General features: G+C 52.6%; 2 protein-coding genes across 2 annotated transcripts in view; both read right to left on the bottom strand.

Annotated features, from left to right (window-relative positions):
* CUX1 (cut like homeobox 1) overlaps positions 1 to 14363 on the bottom strand; it is a 1083765-nt gene that overhangs the window by 1045519 nt on the left and 23883 nt on the right.
* The window catches only part of ZNHIT1 (zinc finger HIT-type containing 1), a 71880-nt gene continuing 65559 nt past the window's right edge, over positions 8043 to 14363 (bottom strand). Inside the window, exons 2-6 of the mRNA XM_050783899.1 lie at positions 14166 to 14220; positions 9460 to 9630; positions 8674 to 8753; positions 8388 to 8557; positions 8043 to 8293 (exon numbers count right to left, since the gene is read on the bottom strand). Coding sequence (XP_050639856.1) covers positions 8272 to 8293; positions 8388 to 8557; positions 8674 to 8753; positions 9460 to 9630; positions 14166 to 14187 — 465 coding nt within the window. The 5' untranslated portion in view covers positions 14188 to 14220 and the 3' untranslated portion in view covers positions 8043 to 8271. The remainder of the gene's footprint in view (positions 8294 to 8387; positions 8558 to 8673; positions 8754 to 9459; positions 9631 to 14165; positions 14221 to 14363) is intronic.

Genomic DNA, 14363 nt, shown 5'->3' on the forward strand with positions numbered 1-14363 from the left:
TGGGGGAATGGAGCCCTATCCCAGCACTATCCTCTGCCGTGCGAACAAGTGGCCAGTCCCTTGGGGAGTCCTGGATTCTGACCGCAGCCCCCTCCCCTTTCTCCTTCATCTCATTCATTCGCCCTCACCAACTCTCCCCTGGAATGGAGAGATCTGCATCCGCATTCCACCTGTGCCTCTCCCCTGCGCTTCAGAGGTGCATGTATGTTCCTACTACATGGGCTCCAGATACATCGAATTCATCACTTTCCACAGAGCTGCAGTCCCCATCGTCCCTGTCACCAGCATGGCCGACATCTCTATCTGCAGATGGACAACCTCTCCCTCCCCTCTGCTTCACCATTTCCTCTCCTCTGTTCATTGCCAAATCCTCCTGACTCTCCCTCTATAGTGTTTTTCACACCCATCTAATTCTCTCCCTTCTCCACTGCCTGGTCCTGGGGCAGGCCCTCATCCTCTCCTGCCCACCCACTACAGGGTTTCCCCAACTGGGCGTCTCAAGCACGGTCTTCCTAATGCACTCCTGGAGAACCACTGACCACCCCGCCTTGGCAGCTCCTGGCCCCGCTAGAAGAAAGCCCCAGTTATGAACTTGACATGCCACCTGGCCCTAGCCCACCTTTCCATCCCCATTGCTCCCTTTCCTCTGGATAAACCATGCTCCACCATCACACGAGGCTGCTTCCTGGGCCCTGGACACACCTACACATTGGGGCTGGGATCCATTTGGCTGGGCTCCAGCCAGATACACTGGTGCTTTTTTTTCCTTTTTTTTTTTTTTTTTGAGACGGAGTCTCGCTCTGTCACCCAGGCTGGAGTGGTGCAGTGGCGCAATGTTGGCTCACTGCAACCTCTGCCTCCTGGGTTCAAGCGATTCTCCTGCCTCATCCTCCCGAGTAGCTGGGACTACAGGCGTAGTCCCATGCCCACCTAAGTTGTTTGTATTTTTAGTAGAGACGGGGTTTCACCATGTTGGCCAGGCTGGTCTCGAACTCCTGACCTCAGGTAATCTACCTGCCTCAGCCTCCCAAAATGCTGGGCTTACAGGCATGAGCCACCGCACCTGGCCAGAAGCCCTGGTACCTTTTGAGCTGCTTCCTACATAAAGGATCCTGTGGGCAACAAGTCTGTGACCATCTGCAATCCTCTCCCACCACACCGTCTGCAGAGTGTGCGGACGTCCCACTGGCCAAGGCCAGAGTCAACGTGGAAGGGACTGTACATGTGCTCAGTACTGGGAAGCCTGTCTCATGGGGGTCTCTAGTGCAGTAACTCACCACGGAGAAGTCAGGGGCCATGTGACTTGCTTTATTAGCACATTGACAGGTGCCTTTAAAAGTGTCTTTTACAAGACAGGCTCAGTGACTCATGCCTATAATCCCAGCACTTTGGGAGGCCAAGGCGGGAGAATCCCTTAAGCCCAGGAATTCAAGACCAACCTGGGCAACATAGTGAGACCCCCATCTCTACTAAAAAAATAAAAATTAGGGCCAGGCACAGTGGCTCACACCTGTAATCCCGGCACTTTGGGAGGCTAAGGTGGGCGGATCACCTGAGGTCAGGAGTTCAAGAGTAGCCTGGCCAACATGGCAAAACCCCAATTCTACTAAAAATACAAAAATTAGCCAGGGGTGGTGGCACACACCTATAATCCCAGCTACTTGGGAGGCTGAGGCAGGAGAATTGCTCGAACTTGGGAAATGGAGATTGCAGTGAGCAGAGATCACGCCACTGCACTCCAGCCTGGGCGACAGAGCGAGACTCCGTCTCAGAAAACAATCAAACGAAAAGTGTCTTACAATCCTGAAAGGCCATGAGAGTGCTCCCTACAGTGAAGGAAGACAAAAGTCAATTACAACTGCTGACGCATCCAGGTGCTTCCAAAAGTCTCCGGTGTGCCACCCCCACATCTACCTCCTTTTCCCAACATCAGCCTGCCTCTTCTCACTCCCTCCCCCTTCAGGGAAAGCAACCTGTGCCCAGTTTCACAACTGAGCATTTAAGTGTGTGCCTTAATATGGTCACTAGGTTGAGTTTTGATTTCTTCCTGGGTGGTCACGTGACTACAAAGGGTTATGGAGACATTTGCCCTTTTTCAGAACACATACTGAGCTGCTTTCCTGCTAGAAGCAGGAGTGGGCCTGTGCCCTCAAAGAACCCACAGCCTAGGAGCAAACACAAATGTAAACCACTGGCCGGGTGCAGTGGCTCACACCTGTAAACCCAGCACTTTGGGAGGCCGGGGCAGGTGGATCACCTGAGGTCAGGAGTTCGAGACAGCCTGGCCAACATAATGAAACCCCATCTCTACCAAAAATACAAAATTAGCCGGGCGTGGTGGCGGGTGCCTTTAATCTCAGCTACTCAGGAGGCTGGGGCAGGAGAATTGCTTGAACCAGGGAGGCAGAGGTTGCAGTGAGCTGAGATCGCGCCACTGCGCTCCAGCTTGGGTGACAGAGTGAGACTCTGTCTCAAAAAATAATAATAATAATAAATGACCGGGCGCCATGGCTCACGCCTGTAATCCCAGCACTTTGGGAGGCCGAGGTGGGCGGATCACGAGGTCAGGAGATCGAGACCATCCTGGCTAACACAGTGAAACCCCGTCTCTACTAAAAACACACACACACACACACACACACACAAATTATCTGGGAGTGCTAGCGGGCGCCTGTAGTCCCAGCTACTCGGGAGGCTGAGGCAGGAGAATGGCGTGAACCCGGGAGGCGGAGCTTGCAGTGAGTGGAGATTGCACCACTGCACCACAGCCTGGGAGACAGCGAGACTCTGTCTCAAAAAAACAAACAAAAAATAAATTAAAAAAAAACATCTGAAAACTAGTGGGGCATGGGGCGGGCACCTGTAATTCTAGCTACTCAGGAGGCTGAGGCACAAGAAATCACTCGAACCTGGGAGGTGGAGGTTGCAGTGAGCCGAGATCACGCCACTGCACTCCAGCCTGAGCGACAGAGGGATACTCTGTCTCAAAAAGAGAAACGTAAGCTGCTGACTACCTGACAATTGGGCCAGGTGCTGGGGTTAGTCCCCAGGGAGCTGGCTGTGAAAAACTCAACAATATGCTTTAGGTCTTGGCAGTATCATCAAGGGCTCTCATTTGCTGCGTACGCACTGGAAGCCAGGCCTCGGGCTAGGTGTGTACTGAATCCTTGCAATAGCTGCAGCATGGCTCCAACACAATCAGAGAGGTGAAGTGACCTGTCCAAGCTACACCACTAGTAAGCACTCAAACCAGGATTTCTCCAAGACTGAAGACACAACTGTCCTGCTTCCCAGAATTCTTGGCTCTCCTAACTCACATCAATTACAATCAAGATCTTTTTTTTGTTGTTTTTTTTTTCTGAGACAGGGTCTCGCTCTGTTGCCCAGGTTGGACTGCAGTAAAGTGATCACTGCCCACCGCAGCCTCAACCTCCCAGGCCCAAGCCATCCTCCCCTGAGTAGCTGGGACTATAGGCATACACCACCATACCTGGCTAATTTTTAAATTTTTTTGTAGAGACGGGGTCTCTGTATGTTGCCCAAGCTGGTCTTGAACCACTGGGATCAAGAGACCCTCCTGCCTCAGCCTCTCAAAGTGTTGGGATTACAGGCCTGAGCCACAGCACCCAGCCTCATTGAGGTTCTTAGGAGTAACCGCCCCAGTGTCCAGACTTCCAGATCCTGGCACCAACCTCTTCCTCCTCTGTGCTCCCAGGAAAGGGTGGTGCTGCCCCTATCTCATGACACTAGGTTTACCTCCTAGAACCTTCTAGCATAGTACAGATTTCCCAAAGACCAGGTGTCTCCCAAGGTAGGAAAAAATCTTCCTTCACGAAGGAAGCTGGCAAAATTGTTTCAGGCTCTCCTTGGGGAATTATGGTTTTCTTTCTTTCTTTTTTTTTTCTTTTTTTTTTTTTTTTTTTTTGAGAGGGAGTCTCGCGCTGTTGCCCAGGCTGGAGTGCAGTGGCCGGATCTCAGCTCACTGCAAGCTCCGCCTCCCGGGTTTACGCCATTCTCCTGCCTCAGCCTCCCAAGTAGCTGGGACTACAGGCGTGCGCCACCTCGCCCGGCTAGTTTTTTGTATTTTTTAGTAGAGACGGGGTTTCACTGTGTTAGCCAGGATGGTCTCGATCTCCTGACCTCATGATCCGCCCGTCTTGGCCTCCCAAAGTACTGGGATTACAGGCTTGAGCCACCGCGCCCGGCCTTTTCATTTTTTTGAGACTGAGTCTTGCTCTGTTGCCCAGGCTAGAGTGCAGTGGCGCAATCTCAGCTCACTGCAACCTCTGCCTTCTGGATTCCAGCAATTCTCCTGCCTCAGCCTCCCGAATAGCTGGAATTACAGGCATGAGCCACCACACCTGGCTAATTTTTGTAATTTTAGTATAGACTGAGTTTCACCATGTTGGCCAGGCTGGTCTCGAACTCCTGACCTCAAGCGATCTGCCTGCTTCAGGCTCCCCAATTACTGGGATTACAGGCATGAGCCACCATGCCCGGCCGAATTATGATTTTTCAATGGGGGTGCAAAGACCCTGGACTCAGCTTCCTAGAGAATGTCATGGATGGCATCAGAGAGCAACCAGAGGCCCTCAGGGTCCAGCCCTGTCCTCTCAAGGTCATTTTAGAAGGCAGAGTACGTCACTGGGGAGAGAAATCTTACATTGAGCAGAACCAATGTGCCTCTTTTTATAACCACAAAATATGAAACAGTCAGCTAAGTTAGGAAAGAATCCAAAGAGATTGTGCTGACAGTGCAAGCTGGACGGGAATCCCGGCCTAGGACGCCACGGAGAAGCACAGATGGTGTTGTTCAGCCCTGAAATAGTCTTGTCTTTTCTTTTTTTTTTTTGAGACGGAGTCTCGCTCTGCCGCCAAGGCTGGAGTGCAGTGGCCGGATCTCAGCTCACTGCAAGCTCCGCCTCCCGGGTTCACGCCATTCTCCTGCCTCAGCCTCCCGAGTAGCTGGGACTACAGGCGCCCGCCACCTCACCCGGCTAGTTTTCTGTATTTTTTAGTAGAGACAGGGTTTCACCGTGTCGGCCAGGATGGTCTCGATCTTCTGACCTCGTGATCCGCCCGTCTCGGCCTCCCAAAGTGCTGGGATTACAGGCTTGAGCCACCGCGCCCGGCCTCTTTTCTTTTCTTTTTGGAGACGGAGTCTCACTCTGTTGCCCAGGCTGGAATGCAATGGTGCGATCTCAGCTCACTGCAACCTCCGCCTCCCGGGTTCAAGCTATTCTCCTGCCTCAGCCTCCTGAGTAGCTGGGATTATAGGCATATGCCACCATGCCTGGCTAATTTTTTTTTTTTTTTTTGAGACGGAGTCTTACTCTGTTGCCCAGGCTGGAGCACAGTGGCAAGATCTCAGCTCAACCTCCACCTCCCAGGTTCAAGCAATTCTCCTGCCTCAGCCTCCCAAGTAACTGGGATTACAGGCGCCCACCACCATGCCCGGCTAATTTTTGTACTTTTAGTATACATGGAGTTTCACCATGTTGGCCAGGCTGGTCTCAAACTCCTGACCTCAGGTGATCCACCTGCCTTGGCCTCCCAAAGTGTTAGGATTACAGGCGTGAGCCACTGCGCCTGGCCTTTTTTTGTTCTTACCCAGGGTCTCATTCTGTTGCCCAGGCTGGAGTGCAGTGGTGCGATCTCAGCTTACTGCAACCTCCGCCTCCCAGGTTCAAGCGATTCTGCTGCCTCAGCCTCTAGAGTAGCTGGGACTACACGCACACGCCACCATGCCCAGCTAATTTTTGTATTTTTAGTACAGACAGGGTTTCACCATGTCGGCCAGGCTGGTCTCAAACTCCTGACCTCAAGTGATCTGCCTACCTCAGCCTCCCAAAGTGCTGGGATTACAGGTGTAAGCCACCGCGCCCAGCCATAACACTCCACTTTCTAATGGGAGGACAAAGAATTTTGAGCCATCTTGAAAAACCACCTCACCTGGATTGTCTCTGAATCCTGACATCAGCCCCGCAACATGAAGCTAACACCAAAACCAGTACCGCGTGCCCAGCTGCAAGTCTTCAGAGAAAGGGAGGCAGTTCCTCAGGAAAACCCTGGCGAATACTTGAGCCAACCCCCAGGAAAGAACCCAAAAGTGAAGGCCTAAGATGGTGACTGGCCAGGCATGGTGGCTCTCACCTGTAATCCCACCACTTTGGAGGCTGAGGCTGGTGGATGATCTGAGGTCAAAAGTTCGAAACCAGTCTGGCCAACAAGTTGAAACCTCATCTCTACAAAAAAATACAAAAATTAGCTGGGCATAGTGGTGGGTACCTGTAATCCCAGCTACTCAGAAAGCTGAGGCATGAGGTCACTTGAACCTGGGAGGTGGAGGTTGCAGAGAGCTGAGATGGTGCCACTATACTCCAGCCTAGGCGACAGAGCGAGACTCCATCTCAGGGAAAAAAAAAAAAAAAAAGAAAGATGGTGCCTAACATTGACTTTGCTGGATCTCTCTAATATCTTAATGAGGTCATCTGTTCAACGGATACTTACTAAGCACTTGCTTTGCTATGAGGTTAACCGGGTTCAGCAACCAAAAGGACCTTACGAGATTACAGTTTGCAATTCATTTAGACAAGGGATAGGTATAAGAAGTTCACATGTGTCACAGCACCCAGGGCCACCAAGACCAGGGACCTCTAATACAGGGCTGTCCACTCTTTTGGCTTCCCTGGGCCACACTGGAAGAAAAATTGTCTTGGGAGACACATAAAATTCACTATCATTAATGATAGCTGATGAGCTAAAAGAAAAAAAAAATCGCAAAAGAATCTCATAATGTTTTAAGAAAGTTTACGAGCCGGGCCCGGTGGCTCAAGCCTGTAATCCCAGCACTTTGGGAGGCCGAGATGGGCGGATCACGAGGTCAGGAGATCGAGACCATCCTGGCTAATATGGTGAAACCCCGTCTCTACTAAAAAATGCAAAAAACTAGCCAGGCGAGGTGGCGGGTGCCTGTAGTCCCAGCTACTTGGGAGGCTGAGGCAGGAGAATGGCGTAAACCCGGGAGGCGGAGCTTGCAGTGAGCTGAGATCCGGCCACTGCACTCCAGCCTGGGCAACAAAGCGAGACTCCATCTCAAAAAAAAAAAAAAAAAAAAAAAAAAGAATGTTTACGAATTTGTGTTGGGCTGCACTAAAATCATCCTGGGCCACATGTGGGCTGCAGGTTGGACAAATTAGATCTATACCATGAATTCTGTCATGTTTCCCAGAAACTTCTGGGTTTTCTGTACTGCTAATAACTTCACACACTGCAGGTCCTGGTAACGGGCTTCCTAAGGACAACTGCTCCCTCGGTCTGGCAGCACCAAGGATAAGGACTCGACCACTCCCCTTTGCTTAAGTACCTTAAGACAAAGACAGGCCCAGCTCCCTCCGGGGTACCATTCTGCACCTGTTCCACAGTCCTCCTGCCACCTCCCTGTCACCCATCCCTGGAGCCTAGCTGTACTTTGAAAATATAGCAATTGGAGAAATACAAAGTAAAATCATGGCCGGGTGCGGTGGCCCACGCCTATAATCTCAGCACTTTGGGAGGCCGAGGCAGGTGGATCACCTGAGGTTGGGAGTTCGAGACCAGCCTGGCCAACACGTCAAAACCCCAACTCTACTAAAAATACAAAAACATTAGTTGGGCATGGTAGTGGGCACCTGTAATCCCAGTTACTTGGGAGGCTGAGGCAGGAGAATCCCTTGAACCTGGGAAGCGGAGGTTGCAGTGAGCCGAGACTGCACCACTGCACTCCAGCCTCGGTTACAGGGTGAGACCCTGTCTCTAATAAATAAATAAAATAGTTTAAACAACTAAATCAATAACCAAAAAGACTTACGAGAAGTAGCCAAGGAGGGCAGGGGCTCGGGGGTGGCAGGAGAATGGGACAGAATCTCTCATGATCAGGGACACAGAGGGGCAGACAGTGGCAGGGGTGAGTGGGAGGCAGGAGGAAGAGATGGAGCCATGAGCAGGAGAGACAGGTGACCCATCGCCATCACCTCAAACACACCACGACCAAACAGGCAGGCTTCCGGCACGAGGCTCTTTATTCTAACAGCACTGGGGGCCCAGCCTACCTGCCAGACCGTTCCCAGGAGTGAGGTTGCTCTTTCCTGGCAGATAAGACACAGTTTTGTTGGGTGAATGAGCGGCTCCTCCCTCGGTCCAGGAAGAGCTCCCCCTCCACTGGGTGATGAAACTGTCCTTCTGAAGGCCAGGCAGTGCACAGCGGCGCTTCCTCTCTGGGAATGCCCAGGCTCACACAGTCCACTTCAGACACCTGCAGACAGAGAGGAAGCCAGGATGAGGGGAGAGAGGTCTGGGGAGGCTGTGGGAAGGAGGCAGTGGGTGTGGACAGCAGGTCTCACACTCACCTGGTCTCCTGGTGGGTCCCCAGACAGCGCACGGTGCAGTACCGGGCACCGCAGCTGACACAGGTGTAGGGGGAAGGGAAGCCGCAGACAGCACAGAAGGGGCGCTGGGGCCGCGATGGGGGACCCGCACAGGCCGTCAGGTAGTTGGGGCCCTCGGCCACACTCAAGTTCTGCAGAGACAAGGGGCCGGCTCTAAGACTCCTCCACCCACCCGCGCAGCAAACACCTGCTGGGGCCAGGCTCACCCCTTCCCTGTGAGGTCCTCCCAGGCCGACCCTCCTCTCACCTGCTCCTCCAGCAGGGCCTGAAAGTTTTTTCGGAAGCGAAGTTTAAAATGATCACCTCGGGTTTTCTTCTTTTTCTTTCCTAGGGGTCAAAGGCGATCAGTTGCTTGGCACTTGCCCAGAAAGACAGCAGCTTTCTCTGGTTCATCACTCCCCGTGCCCATGTGCCCTCCTGGTTCTTTTTTTGAGACAGAGTCTCACTCTGTCATCCAGGCTGGAGTGCAGTGGTGCAATCTTGGCTCACTGCAACCTCCACCTCCCGGGTTCAAGTGATTCTCTTGCCTTGGCCTCCTGAGTAGCTGGGATTACAGGTGTCCACCACCATGCCTGGCTAATTTTGTTTTTGTATTTTTAGTAGAGATGTGGTTTCACCACGTTGGCCAGGCTGGTCTTGAACTCCTGACCTCAAGTGATCCGCCTACCTTAGCCTCCCAAAGTGCTGGGATTATAGGTGTGAGCCACCACACCTGGCCCTGCCCTCCTGGCTCTAAGTCGGTCTCTCGCTACCAGCCTCTGCCCTCCACCCCAATTCTCCAATCCCAGCCAACCGTCACCTCCATGCCCCCAAGCCTAAGGCCTCATGTCAGAGCTCATCCAGTCTCTCTTGTTTATTTCACATACATGAGAGGAAACTGAGGCACAGAAAGGGGGTGTGGTTGCTCACAGCCATGGCAGCCAGTCACTGGCAGAGGCACCAGGAGCTCCTGGGTCCTCCCGCAGCCTGAGCTGGGCAGACTCTCCTGCCTCCTCTCAGTCCCATCCCCCGCTTCCTCCTCCATCCGCCTCACCAGTGTCCGCATCATCATCAAACTGAGGCAGCCTCTTGCCAAGCTGAGGGAGTCCTGCGTGGGGGTCATCTTGGAAGTTGTCATTCTCCAGGGCCTCCAGTTGCCGGTTGATGCGACGCTGCCGGGCTGCCCGGTCCAGCACCCGCCGCTGCCCGGGGTCCTGGGAGCGAACTGGATGGGGCAGGGCACACAAAGTCACAAGGCTTCTGAGAAACAGCAGTGTGGCTGCCGCTCTGGGCAGGGCAAGGAAGGCACCCAGGGTGGAAGCTGCAGCTCTCTGATCTCATCCCCATCGCCAAGGCCTGGGTCCCCTCGTCTCCTCCCAGGCCAGCCTCCGGGCCCATGCTTCCTGTCCCGCCAGCTGAGACCCTTTCAGTCTTTCCCGCCTGTTTTCTCCAGGAGCCCCCTCCTGGAGACAGCTCACTGCAGACTGGGGAGGTCATGGCACCCTGGGGCTTCCAGGTTGTCCTGAGCCCTCAATGCACATGGCCCTCACGCTCAACATCTCACCTCCTACCTCAAAGGAACCAGGGGCCACCCACGCTTGGACACGCTCATCTTCCAGGCCACCCACCCGCAAACATGATGCCAAGTGGGCACACCCCTGCCCCGGGGCCCCCTAAGTCCCACCACTGAACCCAAGCCTTCACCTCCAGCCCATTCCCTCCATCTTCCATCTTCAACCCCTTCTCCTCAACCGGCACTTTCCTTTCCATCAAAAAGCTGGTAACACTCGTGTGTCTACTCGGCTTCACGGCTCCTTCTCCTTCAGAATAACTCATGTGACAGTGTTGCTTCTTCACCTCCCATCCTCTCCTCGACCCCCGAAATCTGACACCTGCAGGGGGACCACCCACACTCCAGGCTCCAGTGTGCCTTCCTCCTCCTCCTCCTCCTCCTCCTCCTCCGGGGACCTGAGCCCTGTCCACCCTTTGCTTGCTTCTGTGACAAGACTGCAGGCCTTCTCCACATCTAGCAATCCTCCGGCTCCAGCTCGGCTGCTCTCCCTGCCTCTATGGAGGTGGCTGGCCCCCTTCTCTGCTCAGTCTACGCACTCTTCCTGGGATTTCGAACCCAAACAAAGGGCTCTGATGATCACCCACAAGCAAATAACTCCCAGGGTGACTCCCTCAACCCAGAACCTGCTCCCGGGCTCCAGAACTGGCCATGCAGCCAGCGCTTGGTGAGGCCGGGCGTGGTGGCACACGCCTGTAATCTCAGCACTTTGGGAGGCTAACGGATCACTTGATGCCAGGAGTTAGAAACCAGCCTGGGCAGCATAGACAAATCCCATCTCTACAAAAAATTGAAAAATAAGCTGGGCGTGGCTGCACACGCCTACAGTCCCAGTTACTTGGGAGGCTGTGGTGGGAGGATTGTATGGGTCCGGGAGGTTGAGGCTGCAGTGTGCACCAAGCTGTAATCACACCACTGCACTCCAGCCTGACTGGCAGAGCAAGACTGTCCCCAAAACAAAAAAAAAAGAGAAAAAAAGAAAAAAGTCACTGACTGGCCCTGTGGATACTGCAACTCAAAATAAAAAAAAAATTTCCCATCCAAATCTGCTTCTCCTGCAGATTCCCTCTAAGCGAATAGAACCACCTATGCAGATATCCAAACTAGAAACGTAGAAGTTATTTTAAACCTCTTTCCTCGGCTGGACATAGTGGCTTACCCATGCAATCCCAGCACTTTCAGAGGCTGAAGTAGGCAGATCACTTCAGGTCAGGAGTTCGAGACCAACCTGGCCAATGTGGTGAAACCTGGTCTCTACTAAAAATACAAAAATTAGCAGGGCGTGGTGGCACATGCCTGTAATCCCAGCTACTCGGGAGGCTGAGGCACAAGAATCGCTTGAACCTGGGAGGTGGAGGTTGCAGTGAGCTGAGATCGTGCCACTGCACTCCAGCCTGGGCGACAGAGCGAGACCCTGTCTCAAAAACAAAAAACAAAAAACTTCTTCCTCATTGCCTTATCAGCTGTTTGCCACATTCTGATAATTTTACATAATATATCTCTTTATTCGTTACCCACCTGTTAACCATAATAATAACAGCAGCAGCCCCAGTAGCTATCACTTGTTGGACACTTACTATGAGCCAGGCACCGTGCTCAGCTCTTTGCATCGCTTGAACCGTTTAACCCTTATCACAACTGTATGGGACAGTATCATTCCATCTCCAACTTACCAACATTTAGACATTAAGAAATGTGTCCCAGTGAAACCCCGTCTCTACTAAAAAATACAAAAAACTAGCCGGGCGAGGTGGCGGGCGCCTGTAGTCCCAGCTACTCGGGAGGCTGAGGCAGGAAAATGGCGTAAATCCGGGAGGCGGAGCTTGCAGTGAGCCGAGATCTGGCCACCGCACTCCAGCCTGGGCAACAGAGCGAGACTCTGCCTCAAAAAAAAAAAAAAAAAAGAAATGTGTCCAAAGTTCACACAGCTAGCAAGTGGCCAGGTCAGAAGTCAAAGAACTGCCCAGCATCAAAAAGCGTGACCTTGCCAGGTGCAGTGGCTCATGCCTGTTATCTCAGCACTTTGGGAGGCCAAGGTGGGTGGATGGCTTGAGCCCAGGAGTTTGAGGCCAGCCTGGGCAACATGGCAAAACCCTGTTTCTACAAAAAAATACAAAAATTAGCCGGGCGTGGTGGCGCACACCTGTAGTCCCAGCTATTCAGGAGGCTGAGGCGGGAGGATTGATTGAGCCCAGGAGCTCAAGGCTGCAGTGAGCTGTGTTTGTGCCACTGCACTCCAGCCTGGGCGACAGAGCAAGACCCTGTTTCAAAAAAAAAAAAAAAAAAAAACCCAAAACCAAACAAACAAAAAAACCATGATTGTGATCACCGTACTACTCTGTCTCCCTTCCAAATGCCAGGCAGTGCTCTAGGTTCTAGGGATACAAAAGCTTACAGTCCAGTGGCCAACACAAATGATTAATCAAACAAACAAAGAAAGTACGGCATGGGGTAGGCTAGGATACGGAAGTATAAAGTGCTGCGGAGCCCAGGACAGAAACACCCAACCTGGCCTTGGAGTAGTCAGGGAAGACCTCCCAGAAGAAGGTAAGTCTAGGTTAAGGCCTAACTGGTGAATGGCCTGGCTCAGGGGAGACAGCAGGGTGTTTCAGGCCTTGAGGCCAACATGAAAACAGTAATGGCTGGGAGACTGCGATGCCTTAGAAAAACCGAGGGCCAAGTGCAGTGGCTCATGCCTGTAATCCTAGCATTTTGGGGGGCTGAGGCAGGCGGACCACGAGGTCAGAAGATCAAGACCATCCTGGCTAACACGGTGAAAACCCGTCCTTACTAAAAATACAAAAAATAAGCTGGGTGTGGTGGCGGGCGCCTGTAGTCCCAGTTACTTGTGAGGCTGAGGCTGGAGAATGGTGTGAACCCAGGAGGCGGAGCTTGCAGTGAACCGAGGTTGCCCCACTGCACTCCAGCCTGGGGGACAGAACGAGACTCCATCTCAAAAAAAGAAAAGAAAAGAAAAACTGAAAGGGCCAAGCGCAGTGGCTCATGCCTGTAATCCTAGCATTTTGGAAGACTGAGGCAGAAGGATCATCTGAGCTCAGGAGTTCAAGACCATCCTGGGCAACATAGTGTGACACCCATCTCAACAAAAAATATAAAAACTAGCCCAGCATGGCGGCCTGCACCCACCTGTAGTTCCAGCTACTCAGGTGGCTGAGGCGGAAGAATCACTTGAGCGTGGGAGGTTGAGGCTGCAGTGAGCTATATAGAATCACTGCATTCCAGCCTGGGTGACACAGCGAGACTCCATCTAAAAAAAAGCCTTTGCTAGCTCTCCAATGCTTCCCCACAGAGTTCAAACTCCTGGGCAGTGTGTATAATGCCTTTCAAAATGTAACCTTTCCCCAGTTTTCCATCCTTTCTTATCACTCTGTAAAATCCAAACTGTGGACTTGGTTTCCTAAGGGACTAGGTTTTTTCTTGTTTTACTGCCTTTGCACGTGAGGTTCCCACTAAGAGAAACCCTAACTAGACTTTCAAGACTCAATTCAAGCTTTTTCGTTTTTCCTTCAAGGTTTCACAGTCCCCTGCCTCTCAGAACCTGGGCTAGAAGCCACGCCTCCCTGTTCGCAGGCGCTGTGCCTCCCTCTGCCATAGCACAAATCACAGTGAAATACAGTGGTAAGTCTGCATTTCTGTCCCCCTTCCAGAAAAAAGCCAATGCTTGGATAACAGGGATCTTTCTCCTCTTCATCCCCAGCGCCCGGTTTGGGGCAGGCATCAATAAAACGTGAATGGTCAACGCCAGGACCCGAGGGCTAAGGAAGGGATTTAAGAGGAATAGCTGGGGCCGGGCGCGGCAGCTCACGCCTGTAATCCCAGCACTTTGGAAGGCCCACGCGGCAGGATCGCTTTGAGGCCAACAGTTGGAGACCAACCTGGGCAACATAGCGAGAGCCCGTCATCACATAACAAATTAAAAATTAGCCAGGCGTGGTGCCTCATGCCTTCAGCTCCAGCCACTCGGGAGGCTGAGATGGGAGGATGGTTTGATCCCAGTAGTTCGAGTCTGCAGTGAGTTATGACTACGCCACTGCACTCCAGCCTAGGTGAAAGAGCGAGACCACGTCTCAAAAGAAAAAAAAAAAAAAGAGGAATGACTAGGTAAGAAAATTCTAGGACTGGTTTGGACTTGGGAAGGGGAAGGGGGCGAACCGCGGGGGCTCACATACCCGAAGTTTTCTTCTCCACCATTTGCACAACACAACTGTCGGAAGAGACTGCTGCGCACGCGTACTAAACCCACGGCGTTGGTAGGGGCGCCATCACTTCCGGTGGCTTGTACTTCTGCGCGTGCGCCACCGCTTTGACTCATTACGTGGCGTTTCCTTGGAGACAAGAAAGCTTTTTGCCATGTTTTATAGGGGCAA

Source organism: Macaca thibetana, chromosome 3 (genome assembly GCF_024542745.1).
Source record: "Macaca thibetana thibetana isolate TM-01 chromosome 3, ASM2454274v1, whole genome shotgun sequence".
Taxonomy (NCBI): Eukaryota; Metazoa; Chordata; class Mammalia; order Primates; family Cercopithecidae; genus Macaca; species Macaca thibetana.